The sequence below is a fragment of the Anas platyrhynchos genome, chromosome 11 (genome assembly GCF_047663525.1).
Source record: "Anas platyrhynchos isolate ZD024472 breed Pekin duck chromosome 11, IASCAAS_PekinDuck_T2T, whole genome shotgun sequence".
Lineage (NCBI taxonomy): Eukaryota > Metazoa > Chordata > Aves > Anseriformes > Anatidae > Anas > Anas platyrhynchos.
Genome location: NC_092597.1, coordinates 10,453,753 through 10,468,087, shown reverse-complemented (window position 1 = coordinate 10,468,087; position 14,335 = coordinate 10,453,753). Strand labels below are relative to the sequence as shown.

General features: G+C 44.7%; 1 protein-coding gene across 2 annotated transcripts; it reads left to right on the top strand.

The window, feature by feature from the left end:
* Positions 1-1,224: 1,224 nt before the first annotated feature.
* On the top strand, positions 1,225-3,181 carry LOC101791306 (C2 calcium-dependent domain-containing protein 4C). Of its 2 annotated transcripts, none has more exons than XM_038185185.2 (2): positions 1,225-1,245; positions 1,753-3,181. In XM_038185185.2, the coding sequence occupies exon 2, from the start codon at positions 1,807-1,809 to the stop codon at positions 3,106-3,108; it is 1,302 nt and encodes a 433-aa protein (XP_038041113.1). In that variant the 5' UTR covers positions 1,225-1,245; positions 1,753-1,806; the 3' UTR covers positions 3,109-3,181. The 2 variants fall into 2 exon arrangements, with proteins under 2 accessions (XP_038041113.1, XP_005028023.1); XM_005027966.5 differs by lacking the exon at positions 1,225-1,245 and adding an exon at positions 1,392-1,546.
* Positions 3,182-14,335: the final 11,154 nt, after the last annotated feature.

The window sequence follows — 14,335 nt, the reverse complement described above, 5'->3', positions numbered from 1 at the left end:
TACCAGGACAATGTGTGTGAACCACCACTGGAAGTAATAACATTCCCACTAAAAATCTCCAATTCCTTAATTTTTCTCCATTTTTAGAAGCTAATCATGTGTTGTTATTAAAAGTAGAGGTGTGCACGTTGGGAAGCATCTCACTCTGCAGAAAGTACATGGTACATAAGGTGTGACACGTATTGGACCATATTGCCTGGTCTGAAGCAGTTCCAGTGTGCGCCTCACAGCTCTGCTTCTTGGAGGAGCCATGCCCCTGTCTTCTCCTGCCATGCCACCAAAAAGTCCCATTAGCTGGGGAAAGGGCCAGCCCCCCTCCAAGCCTCTCAGTTTGGTCCGAGATGATTTGAACCACACTCACAACACAAGCCCACTGAAGTAAACTGCAGAAGCACTAACAATTAAAACATTATTAGGATGTTTTGGGGTGTCCTCAACTCTCCTACAAAGCATGGCAGATTTTTTTCCCTCATTTAAACCCCTAGAGGACTACTATAAAAGTGAAGTTTAATTGTAAAACAAGCAGGAGAGACAAGGCACAGCCCCAGAATGTGTGTGTTCCTATCTAGACCTTTCAGCAGGTTCAAAATGTTCCCTGCCCCTGAAACCCACTAGATTTGCTTCCTCTGAGCATATCCAGTCTATTCCAAGCACTGAGTAAACATGAACTTCAGCTCTTCAGGGAGAAAAGGAAAGACAAAATTGTCTACTGTCAGTGTGTTACAGGCATACAGCTTCAACTGAGTATTCGGCTAACCTCTCTGGCAGGTTGCTTTGGTTTTGCTGTTAAGGTTTCTATTAACAGCTTGCAGCAAAATTACAGAGTTTGCAGGACCGTTTGTGCCCTGCTGCACCACAGAGCTGTGCTGGGAAAGTTCATGGATCCCACCCGCTCTGTGCAGTGTCTGTTAAGGGTCACGCATGCCTGCGCTTTGGAGATATTCCATTTCAAGGTGACCTGCCAGAGCGTTCCTTTGCCTCGTTTTTCTCCTCTTTTCGCGTGCATGCCCATTTCTGCTGCTGCTCAGCATCAGTGATAGGACACTGGGTCGGGGCTTGGTCGTCTCATGTTCGTTGTAGATAACAAGGAGGGGGGTGCACATATCCAGATGCAGAAAAGAGACCAAGTTCTTTTCAAATGATCTTGCAAAACTGCAATCCACGCTTCCTACTGCTCTCACGCTGGACACCCGCCAGGATCTCGAGAAGAAAAGGAGCAGTGAGACAATCCCGCCTTTGTCCCGGGTTTGTTAGTTAATACCTCGGGACGCCGGCGGTAGGGCAAGGACGAGGGGCCCCGCGCTGTGGGGCTGGCTCCGGAGCCGGGCTTGGCCACCCCTGGGAGCGCGGAGCAGGGACGGGACGGGACTGGGACTGGGACTGAGGCTGGAGCTGGGGCTGGGGCTGCCGCCCCCTCTCCCTCCTTCCCTCCCTCCGCCGGTGGCGCGGTGGGAGGCGCCCAGCGCCGCTAGAAAAGGGCCGGCGGCCGGTGCGGGGAAGCGGCAGCGGCAGGAGCGGGCTGCGGGGCGCGGCTTCCCTCGGCAAGGTACGTGCAGAGCTCTGCCCTGCTCTCAGACGGGGCTCGCTGCCGTGGGTTCTCTCGAGTGGCTTCGTTTCGCCCTCTCGGCGCCATCCGCTTGCTGCAGCGCTGCGCCGGTGCCGGTCCTGCCGCTCGCGGTATCCCCGCCGCCCCCTTTGCTGTTGTGCATCCGAGGAAGGTGTTCACGTACTTTCGTGTTTCTGTGTCTGCAGGTGGATTTGTGCTTTCAGCTCTTTCCTCCGAGGACGCCCAGGCTGGCTACAGCGATGTGGTTCTTGGAAAAGATCAGAGCATCCCATGAAAGCAGAAGCCTCCCTTGCCCTGTCTTCCTGGGACTGCCTCCTGGCCACAATGTGCTAGAAAAAGGCCGCCTGGGGGCTGCTGCTTTTCCCAACGTGCTCACCCCGGACAGAATCCCGGAATTCTGCATCCCCCCCAGGCTGGCCACCTCTGTTCCTGCAAAGGGCCCTGGCTCCCACCAACACCACGGTTCGGAGGACACAGATCTTAATGCCTCTGACTGCAGCTCCAGCTCTTCTTTGCCTCATCTCATCCAGGTGGAAAGTGCTGAAGAGATCCCAACCTTGGAGGAAGAAAGCACCAACTCAGACCCACAGTCCCAGGCGGCACTCTCCCTGCCTCACTTCCCCAGAGCACCCACTTCCTACGGCTTCTGTACGTTGCTGGAGAGTCCCCACACCAGGAGAAAGGAGTCGATCTTCCATGGTGACACATGTGGTGCTCTGCCCGGCCTGATGCTGCCTCGGTCCAGAGCTAACACTTTCAGTGGCAAAGGGAATATGTCTAATCCTATTGCAATCAGCTTTGCTTCTGTAAGGCTGCCTCCTAAGCACCTCTCCCTGCAGAGGCAAAGTGCCTGCGACAGCGATACTGCCTCCTCCAGCGACTCCTCTCCTTTCAGCTCCCCACTTCTCAGCAGATCGCCTCCCAAACCCTGCTCCATGGTCAAGACACGAAGCCAAGAGGGATTGCTCTGCCGAGCATTGAAAGCCAAGAACAAATCCAGCATGGCCAGGAACAACTCTCTGTCTACAGAGGAGAGCAGCTCCACTGATAACAGCCCCAGTGCCATCAGGCGGGCCTCAGAGGGGCTGCTTGCCGCGCGGAGCTTTAGCATGTCCTGTTCTCCCATCTTTCCCCTGGACCTTACCCACAGCCAGGAGAGACTGGTGGGAGAGAGCACAGTGGTAATGGACAAGGGAGGCATGCTGAGGCTGTTAGCTGAGTACTGCTCAGAAAACGAAAGGCTGCGGATCCGCCTGATCAGTGCAGAAGGTTTATACGATGACTCTGTAGACCCCAAAAACATAAACTGTTGCATCACCTTCTCCCTGGTACCAGGGAAAACACAGAAGCAGAGAAGCACTGTTATAAAGAGAAGCAGGAATCCCATCTTCAATGAGGACTTCTTTTTTGACGGTGTTACAGAGGAAGAGCTTCACAGCCTCTCTGTGAGGATGAAAGCAACAAACAAAGGGTGCAGTATGAAACGGGATTACACCTTAGGAGAACGGGAATTGTCTTTAATGAGCATGTTGTCCTTGTAATACTTCAAATGGTTATTTTGTATTCTGAAAGTTTTGTACTGAATAAAGTTTTGGTTCTTTTTGTTAAAGAGTACTTCAAAGCACTGTGGTGTTCAGTATTGCTCTCATGCTGTTGTGCCTTATTTTACTTAACAGTTCAAGCTCTGTAAGGCATTTGGTGCTAAATTCAAAGGTGGCTGTGGAACAAATCTGCTTGTGAAGGTGGAGGAGGGGAGAGAAGTGCTAGTTTGCCTTTAGGATAAAACATCAAGCAGTTACCAAGTCGAAGCTGTTTGGTATATGGCTTTGAGGGGGTGGGAGGGTTGTTTTTCACTCCCTCTGGTCCCTAAGCACGTACGTGGCATGTGCACACAGTAGGCGCTGAACTCTCACAGCTCCTAGGTATTACATTAGTTAAATAGACCGTTTAAACAGCAGTCATTTACAGAAAGGAAGGTTTAATGTGCCCTGTGTTTGGGGAGGGAGAGAAAGGTTTGCTTAGGAAACAGCCATTCTCCTAGGAAGTGGGAGGATGATTTGTATTCCCAAAGCAGGCATTAGCAGTTTTCCGTGTTTTGAGGATAACAACATCAGCTTCTGCTGAGCACAAGCTAAAAGTCACTGCTTGCAGGCTCGGCTCTTTCTCTCACAGACCTGTACTGTCAACACTAAGCAGTCAGGTGGCTCCTGCCTTGCGTCACTATGGAGAGGGTGATCGCTGTAGCACCATTAATATCTTCATTTACCTTTCTTTCCCGTGGTTGATTTTGCAGCTGCCAGGATGAAGTTGCCAGGTAATTATGTTTTGGTCGGGAACGTACCCTGGAGCTATGACCCTCAGTAATTCAGCTATTGCATCCTTTCTTCAACTGAGGCAGATAGGATATCAGTGCCGAATGGGTAAAAGATAGCTTTGGATCTTCAAGTTGAATTCCTGGTTCAGCTAATGACTTGTTATGTACCTTGTTCAAGGCACTACGGTAAAGTTAGGATAATCTTTCTCCATATTGTACCAGCAAATGGTGAGTGGCTGAAGTGCTTGTTTCAATGTCATGAGAATCACAGAGGTACAGAGCTTCTGCATGCTTGAAGGCTCCCTCCCCCCCCCCCTTTTTTTTTTGGCTCTGGTGAACTGGGAGCACGGTGGAACAAATAAACTTGTAGAAACTGCAGCTGTGCAAGTGTAAGGAGACAGAAGCTCAATCTTGGAAATCCAGGCCTGTTGCTGCCTCACTTGATTAAGCTGCAGGCTTCATTATATGAAAGGTAGATAAGCCTTAATGGGGGATTAATGGGGGAGCAGTCCACACAGGCCTGGGGCACAGAAAAGGAAGGGTTGTTGTTTTTTCGGAGTTGATTGTGAGGCTGTAGAAATAGGGCATTGCTTCTGCCAAAATCAACAGCTTTAAGGCTCTTTCAAAAGGATTTCTGGTAGATCCTCCCCCTGCCCTATTCTGGCAGGAGTATAACTGCCTGCAAACCATGAGCCTATTCATGGGAGGTTGTGGTATTGCTTGGCCACCTAAACATTTCATTCTCTTTCAGGCTTTACCACCCCAGGAAGGATTTTCTTCCTTGGTCCTGCAGAAAAAGCCCAAAGGATGTTAACTGTGATGTGATGATGAGTGGTCAGAAATACTCATTGTTAGTCCTTGATCCATCTCATGTGAGATGTTTAAAACAGAATCCTCGTACAAAGCACAACTTGCACAGGGGAATGGCTGAGTATATTCCCAGAAGCTGATTAAAACCAAATGTAGTAATAATTCCTTTGTGCTAAAGGAGAGAATTAAATGTACTAATACATGTTTGTGCAGCAGGAGGTGATGCACTGTCACCTGTATCCCTGAATCTGGGCAAACTGACTATAAGAAAAAATACAAAAGTAGTGGGGAGATGTGAAATTAAAAAGTGTGACTTCAAGGAAGAATTAAGAGTGCTGCAAATGAAATGAAGCCTTTTTAAATGGTCATTGCATGACAAACTGACTTACAAAGGAGACATTTCTTCCTACTTCTCCCATATTGTATGGAGTTCCCCATAGGAAGTCAAATGCTTCTGCTTCAGGCTGATCACTCATCCACCATCACAATTTTAGTCCTTGAGACTTAAAGTTTCTTTGCAGGTATACCCACATGGAGAAAGAGGCTGAGATATACGGAGGAGAACAGTTCAGAGGTTCATGCACAGTCACGCTACAGCATGTATCTACCTGCCCTGCGACAGGGATGCAGAATGACCGATCAGCTGAGCTGAAAAGGGGCCTCTGGAGACTGAATCCCCTGACTGCTGCTGTGAGCAGCGTCCTCTTTATTGCTGCCCATCAGCCCAATACATGCAATTATGAGATCTCTCCTGAATCTTCTCTTCCCCAGGTGAATGGGCATAGCGTATTTTCTGGCATCAAAGACAAGTGGTTGTAAAGTCTCATCCATCATCTTGCAGGGAAGGAGTTAAGTCCTTGGAGAAAGCCCTCCCTTAGGAAAATAAATTTCCAGTTCATCTAGTCAGGTATTTGGAGAGGAAAATTCTTTGTCTCTGGTCAGCTGAAAGAGAATTGAGCTGTTTCTAATGCTTTTTAAAAATGACTAATTTCTGAGAAAGTCTCCTTACAGAGTTTTGATGACAGACCTGCCTGCTAGGGGATGACTTGCTCCTTTAGCTGACAGCAGCAGCAGTCTTACAGACCTAATTCAACGGCAGAGTTTAAGCTTGGGAGGGACAGCTGGACTTTGCCTGTGTTTCTCTGGTAAATAATGTAACTTCAGTTTTTCTTTGATAATTTTCTTCTCTCATATGAGAACTTTGAACTGAAAGTACTTATTCAGCTTCATTAGTCAGACTCAGGACTAAGTATGAGTATAATGCTGGAAGGAAAGGAGTTTTGTTCCCTTTCTCCCCTTTCTCTCCTCCCCAGGGTTTATTTGATCTTTTTACATTTTGGGGTATTCGATAACTTCTGAGCTTTGGAGTGTTGCCTATCAGGGCACTGTTTTTGTTAGCAATGCAAAGCCATAATACAACTTGAACAGTTTGACTTGTCTTAATATCAAATATTGTAGGACTTATTTTCTTATGCTCTTAGAGGTCAATTGAACTGTAAATGGTGAACTATACAACGCTGCCTATGCTGCAGCTGCTTTCCAATAGCGTCTGTTGTCTTGGGGCTATTACGTAAAACACCTGCATAAGCAAACAAGAAGGCAACCGGATACTTCAACCTGGAAAAGACTCATGATGCTTCAGTGCTGATATGAGAGTCAACAGCAGAAAGAAAATCCACCTCCTGGCACTAGAAAACAACTCCTCAGAGTGAAGAAATACCCCGTTCAGATGTTTTTTAACTTTAAAATACCACATATAAAATGTGTTACCCAAAGTGTCTCTCTCAAGCAGAACTCCTGTTGTGGGTGGTCTGGTCAGTGGTGTTCAGTGGTGCTGGATGGCCAGAAGATCACCTGGTAACATTGTGTTTTAAAAGAATTACAAATATTTGAGAAAAGAAGTTCTTTCTGCCAAGGTCCTGGACTCCTGTTTTGCTAAGCAAATATTATCTGTTTCTGCTGCACGGGAAGTACTTATTGTGCTGGCCTTTTCAAATAGAGTTATTTTAGGCATGCCTCTTCAAATGGTTGGGGACAAATGTTACCGCAAAGAAAGTCTTATGTTTTCCTTTATTTTGATGCCATTTTTCTGATTATAAATCCAAGGTCCAGAAACAAATCTGTGCAGATTCCACTCTGTGGTGCAACATACTGAAGTACAGTAGGGTAAAACAGTCCCTATAACCATGCTGCTTTTCACGTAAAGTCCAGGAATAACACCGAGTGAAGCAAATATCTATGACCTCAAAAGCCTAAGAGGACAGATGTGTAGATCAGGGATTAGGTGGCTCAGTGACTGCAGTATCACATTCCATGTATTGCACCACTTGTTCTAAGCTGCTCCTGTTTTTCAGACCGGCTCTGGAAAGGCACTGCTGGAAATGGCACCCCCGCTGTCTCCAAGCCCTTCACAGAGGAAGCTCTTTCAGGAGGCAGCCCCTCAGCTTTTCCAGTCCACTGCAGTGACTGTGATGAAAGACTGAAAGTATGGTAGGGTCTCACGGGAAGAAATTCTTCTGATTTCACCTAACTATTAATTGCTGCAAGTAACTTTAATTTTCCTCAGAAAACTGAGGAAAAAAGAACAGCTTAACAAATGTACAAATCTTTGCAAAACCTATCCTCATGTTGCCAGGCTGTTTCCCCCAGGCTAGGGTAGCTGTCCCAGAGGTATCTATGTAAATAGGATTGCTCTCCTCAGGACTGCTTGGCACCTCGTGCCACAGGCCGCATGCTCGCTGGGCTGTCCCAGTGCTCTCCAGCACCTACCACCTGCTTCAGAGTTGCCCACTTGTCCTCCATCTAGGTCAGAGGTCCTCCAGCTTGCTTCGGGGGCCAAATTGTTGGGCACAATATTTGGACAAGGTAGGAAAGGTAATGAGTCACATCTATTGATGGCTTTTTGTAGCAGGATGTTTGATTAAAACAAACAGCAGCCTTGCGCTCACAAAATGAATGGCATAATTAAATGCTATCTGTCTTCCATCATTATGTGTTCTGAACACACGCACACACGCACACACAAACACACAAACCCACAAGATTCTGTCTGCATTTTAAAATAAGATGGCATTTCAGTACAGACTTACTGCTGATTGTCAATGAAATGTACTCTAGAAATATTAACATTATTAACAGTGTGTTAGAAAAAAGATCTTTTTTTTTTTCCTTTTTAAATCCTTCTGGAAAATCCTTTATCACAGTGGAGGTAAAAGGAAGTTGAATGTTGCAGAAGTGTCTGTGAACTGATGTACTGTGCAGAAAAGGGACTGACAGAAAACCCAGGTGGCAGGAGGGGATAGAGCTGCAGATTCCTGAAGCCAGACCTCAGCCTGGTCTGTGCACAGAAGCACACTGCCTGCGGACAGGGGCTGCTTTGGGTTTGTGTATTGGTCCTTCGTGTCTGCATCCACTGGGATTGCTATGGAAGTCATGCGTTATGCTGCCAGTTTCTTCGCATTTAGGGAATCCTTATCAGAGGAAAAGATCTTCCAGAACTTCTGTGCTCCTGTGAGGAGCAGAAATGGCTACAGCTCACATTGCTGGTGGTATTTGGCAACTGGAAATTGAACACAGTCCCAAAGATGAAAAGAATGGTCTAACAAACGAATGAAAAGAAATGACAGATTTTATTTTCCTTGATACCACCACAAGTGACCAAACAGCTATGTCTTCTGATATTTTTTTAATTCCCTCTGCTATTCCTTTTCTATTTCTGGCCATAAATGTTGTCATGCTACAAAATTAGCTATCCTGAGTGGTACAGTGAGAACCTGACCTTGCCAAGCATTGCATGTACTGGACAGAAAACAGTGAACAAGATTTTCCAGCTCATTTCCTTTCTGTTAAAGCTAAATGATTTCTCTACTTGCATTTCTCAGCCTCTTCAGGGCAAAATCAGGAAGCATTTGAAAGAACACAAGGTAAATGAGAAGGCTGTGGCTTTTTCTCACTGCAAGTAACAGAAGAGTAGCACTTTTTTTTTTTTTTTTTGAAGTAAGAGGGCCAGCCAAAGTTCTGTGTCTTCACTACAATGCTTAGCTGAGGAGCCACGTAGAGGGAAGCAGGTCACAGCCTGTTTAAACTGTTGCTGTGAAGTCCAGGAGGTCCCACAAGTATAGTTTTCCAATGTTTGCACAACCCTAAGTGTTGCTGTGTGTTGCTTGTGGCTGTCTCACCAGGTTCCTCAGCTGCCTGTAAGGATGAGCCCTTCCTTGCCTTGACATAATAGATGAGAAACACACTGAGAAGAGCACTTGGGTAAGAGGCTCATATTAAAAGTGCTCATTTTCTCACATGCAGAGCTGAAGAATGAGAAGGGGTAGCTCAGAGTGGTGCTGCTCAAATTCCCATCATTATTTCTGTCATCCCCTTATCAAAATGCACAGTTCCATAAACTGAAACCATCTGACTTCAATCTTTGCTCTGTTTTTGGTCAAACCTTCCTGTCCTAACCATTAGCAATTTCCAGCAAGCAATAAACCTCAATTTATCATCCCAGTAAAAACAATAACAATAACAGACGTTATCTTGAAATGCCAGAGGCAGCCTAAGTTTGTCCGAGGTTTCTCTGATTTCACCATATTATTTATGTAACTGTGGTTCTAGATGATACCCTGGTTGAGTGCACTTTAGCTTGAGCCATTCTAGCAGCCCCTTGCCCATAGCAGAGCTGTGCCTGCCAGATTTGCTTTCTGCTGGCATCCCAGTCATCTAATTTTGGGAAAGGAGTTGGGCAGTAGGCACAGCTGGCTGTTGCTGTGCTGGATGCTACAGCTACAGCTAAGCTGGAGACCCCAGCACTGCTCCCACACCTACTTGATGTGACAAAACTTTGCTGTTAAAAAAGGAGGGCTCCACATAACCTGCTGCCCAGCCTGTAGGGACTGCTGAGCTGTGCTGAAGCTGAGGCCGAAGCCCAGGTGGGCAAATCACCTGTTAGAGCTTGCTGAATGCAAATGGCTCTTGCTGAGTGTTGGCAGAAGCATTCTCAGTCATGATGAAAGAGCAGCTGTGGTCAATGCTGAATCTCACAGCCTTAATTATTTTGCCTAAAGTGTTGGAGCTGATCCAAGACAGTAATTCGGTTAGACAGTTTTGGATCAGTTAGTTGGGGTTGGTAGTGGTGGTGGCATTGGCTGCAGGAAGAGCCAAGCCTCCACAGATGATCTTTAACAGAAAAGTCTGAAATTGTTGTTGGGGTTTTTCAGAGATGTGATCTAAGCTTGGTTAGCCCAGCTTTGTACTCGATATTCATTGCCTCACATCGTGGAACAGCTAAAACAGACTTTGAGTTCATCCCTTGCAGACAGCAGGGCAGAAGCGTGCCTGAAGCACAAACCAGGAAGGAGTGTGGTGATGTGCCCTCTGCTCAGTGGGCTGTAGCCTCACATCCACAGTTGTTAATACTTGCTTGTTGTCAGTCTCTTGGCTTATTGCTGGGCACAAGGAGAGCTACTTTTGTGTGGGTAGCTGAGCAGTGCAAGGTAGCCTCATTTGATGCCACAAAAGAGTTGCACCTGGAATTTGTGCCCCTTGTGTGTTCTCAGGGGAAGGGGCTGTTAGAAGTGAAGGTGACCTTCAGCAGGGAGCGTCACTTCCTAAGAGGCTCACATGGTGTCACAGGGAAGATCCAGGACACAAATCTTGCCAAACATAACAACTTACTAACCTTGTTTGAGCTAAGTATAACCTATAGCTGCAAGGTGCATTTATGTGGCTCTGATATGTACTGCAGTTTTGTCCAGTGGCTGCCTTTGTCCTGTGTGTGTAGGTGATCTGCTAGGTGATGAAATTTCCTAACCTTACATGAAGTGTGTAACTGACTTTTTGATATCAAGCTTCTTCAGTGGTACAGGTTTGTCTGTCTAAGATTTGAGACACTGTTACAAAACTCTATTAAGGTTATGAGAAGCTACATGCAGTGGAATTACTAGGAAAGAGATGCATACACTTTGGAGTATGAATCATGCTTCCTAATTACCAAGTTCCCGGGTAAACACCTCTATAGTCTCCTTTCCCTCAGAGATAATCAGTCTTTTTTCACCTGGGAGAGAGTGGTGGAGCAATAGTTGATCCTGTTGTCAACCAAGACAACAAAGTCCTTGGCACAGCCAGGGGGAAGTATTGTTTTTCTGTCACGTGTAGTCTGTTGGTGATGGTAAGTGGCTGGGTTGGGAGTGGAGGTGTTGTCCTGTGGGGTGCTGTAAAGAAGAATATCTAAGTAGCTGCAAAACTGGCTCCAGAAATGTTTCCTCAGATAGGGCGATTATCCCAGTGCCCTGACAGAGAATGTGATGTAGCTGAAAAATCATGTTACATCCTTAAACTTCTGATTTCTGTTCAGAAAAGTTCCTAAACTATTCTGCAGATCTGTCACTTATTCACCCAGCTGCCTTTATATCAGGATGCTGGAGTATGTGCCTCATCCATAGGAACCTGAAACAAAACCATTAATGTGAAAAAGCTCGTAAAATTGAGAGTTATTCCTAATCCACGGGGAGCACCAGACATTATCCAAGTCTGTGTAAGACTTGAGTACAAATCTAATTCAATAGTGAGTTTCCTAAGACTTGTCCTAAATATTTCTACTGGGAAGGATTGGGCACTTTTAGTAAATGTAGGCCAGAAGGATTATGTGAGTCTGGAATTTTTCTGTATTGTCCTACAAATACACGTGGCTTCATTCAGAGGTCTGCTTTAAAGATACTTTGCTAGCAATGAATGAGTTAAGTTTCTCTCAGGAATGGGACTGGATGGAAGTTACTGGACAATAGATATGTTCCAGCCGGCAGGAATGATCTGCCATGCCACCAAGTTACGATATGGGTACAGAAGATGAGGCTTTAATGTCGAACAGCCCATGGGAGCAGAGCACTTGACAACTGCATGAATGCAAAGGAAAACAAAGGGATACTTGCTTTGTGGGACCTTTTTAAAGGTTGAAATTCAGCATACCATGAGGGAAATTACTGTTGGAGAAACTGATAAAGTGTAAAACCAAAATGTGAAACTAGGATTATCAGTATGGAACTAATCTGCTTCACTTATTTGTATTTCCACTCAGTGTTCTTGTAGCAAATAAATATTATTTGAAGTCTGGGTAATGTTTAGAATTCACTTTCTCCTGATAACAACTTATTAATAGGTAAACTCTCATTTCTAATGAAGATCAGTCCTTGCTATGGCATTGACTTTTTGCCAGCTTCAGAATCACAAAATAGTTGAGGCTGGCAGGGACCTAAAGACCTAATCTAACCCCTTGCTCAGGGTCAGCTACAACAGGTTGCTCAGGACCATATTCAGTTGCATCTCCAAAGCATGGAGAGTCCACAACCTTTCTAGGCAACCTATCCCAGTGTTTGACCACTTTCAGAGTAAAAAAAAAAAAAAAAAAAAAAAATCTGTGGTTTTCTTTCTTCTGTTTCTTTTTATTCCTTTTGTGTTTTCTTATGTTCAGACGGAACTTCCTGTACTTCTGTTTGTGCCCAATTCTTTCTGTCCTTTTACTGCATAGCGCTGAGAAGAGTCTGGCTTTGTCTTCTTTGCCCACTCCAATCACACTTCCATCATTACTTTTAGTCACTTTCACCTTTCAAAGGCAGAAGGTGTGACTTTCCTGGATGTGTTTTGCTTGTATGTTTGCTAATGCCAGAAATCTAATGTAAGATGTCTCATCCATCTTGACTTTGTCAAAGGAATACAGATATTTTTGGCCTGATCCTGCTTACATTATGTGTGAAGGGCATCTCAGGAAAACGTCTCAAATGCTGAGTTAGAAAACTACTTGTAATACCCAAAAGAGATGTAATGTCCTCAGTGTAAAATTTAAGTCTTAAAATCCAAAAAGCAGAAAGCTTTGCACATTTACTTGTGAGAAATATTACAGTATAAAAGCCTCCCCTTTCATTATTCCACTGCAAACTTCATGTTTACAACTGAAATACAAAAGCAGTAAAATATGTCCCATCATAAGACTCCAGTACAGCTAATAGTCTTGTTTCTTATTAAAAACAGGCATTTTCCAACAATGGGGAACTGCTAAACCTACAGAGAAAGATACAAAAATGAAGCACAGTAGAGAGATTAATCAGACTGATGTACTAAACACTAAAAACTGTTGCTGATGTTTGTTTGCATTCTGTACGGAAAAGTCAACAAAGACCTTGAGCTATTTGGACTGATTGTGGTTTGCAAAGAATCAAAATATTTTAAGTTGTGTGTTTCTAGTGATGAGCTGTATTTGATGATAAAAGTAAATATGTCACCAAGAAGTTCTAAGACCTTAGTGCACCTGTAGTGCTGATATGGGGCAGCATGGGATAAAAGTTTCTCCATGCTGTGAATTTCTGATGGGTGTAAATATACACATATCTGAACAGTTTAAAATATCTACATTTTAAGACCGACTTTACTGTTTTAACATTTTATCTCTGCAGTCTAAAATTGAGGCCGGTGGTTTATGCCTACAGACCTTATTCCAACACAGGTGGTTCCTGTAGTTCTTGGTATATTTGCTGTGTTGAAGAGCTCATACGCATGAGCTATGCATAGATTTAATTTTAAGAAATGCACATGAATAATATGCCTAGGTCCTGTTTTAGCTCTGGACTATAGATGCAAAAATACAGAGAATACTTTGCAAGAAATATGTAAATTGTAACCTATTTCAGTAACAGTTTCCTAAGAAATATAATCAAACTTCTGTTGTTTGACCAAAATAAATGGAATAGAAGAAAGGACCCTTTCAGTGAATGCACTGGCTGGGCCAGAGGCAGTGCTTCCTGGCATACTAACAGCAGAAGAAGCCCTCTCTATACAGCCAGCCCAGATCTCTCCTGGGGACACTGAGCAGCCACAAATTGCGATTGCTGCTGCCCTTCAGGCTGTAGCAGGAGCTGCTATTGAAGGATTAGCAGGCAAGCTTAAAAGCAATGGATACCAAATTAAATTATTTATAATAAACAGAAAACTCTGTAGACAAACCGGTAGATATTTCAAGTGTAAATTCTGTAATGGCATAACTGTGTTTCAGTGCACTCTTATCTAATGTATTATGAGCTCATACCTTGCTCTTTTGTCAGCTGTCGCTGTTGCGAAGGTCAGACCCTCTGAGTCTTTATCTCAGATTTTTAGCACATCACTTCCCTATATTTGCTGACTCTTCTCTCCTGGAAATGTTTTATTTTCTCCCACCTCTCTCCATTGCTCACAGTAAACTTCTCTCTGGTGCGTCCTCTTTGCCATAAATCTTTTTCGGATAAGGACAGAACTGAAAGCCTGTGTTTCTTTATCTGTCTCCATGTGTCCATCTCCCTACTCTCTCCTAAACTGTTTGGCCTCTTTGCAAGTGCTTTATTTGCCTTTGGCAGTATTGTTTTTGCTCCAGAACTATGCAGTTCCAGACAATGTATTTTTACCCACGGGTTACTAGAACTGGGTCACTTCCAATTGTGCTATGAAACATATCATGCCTTGCAGGTGATGCAGCACAGCACTGACATCACAAATCTGATTGTTTCCAGTCAGCAGTTCCAACACAAAGACAGGACTGGTAATATCAGAGTATCTTGAGTAAAACTAAGTGTGAGGTTTGATGCCAAGCATGCAGACTGTTGATTTACATTAAACCTAAAGCTACAATA

Excerpts from the sequence above, each read along its gene's own strand:
- LOC101791306 (XM_038185185.2), top strand. The coding sequence starts at position 1,807 with ATGTGGTTCTTGGAAAAGATCAGAGCATCCCATGAAAGCAGAAGCCTC.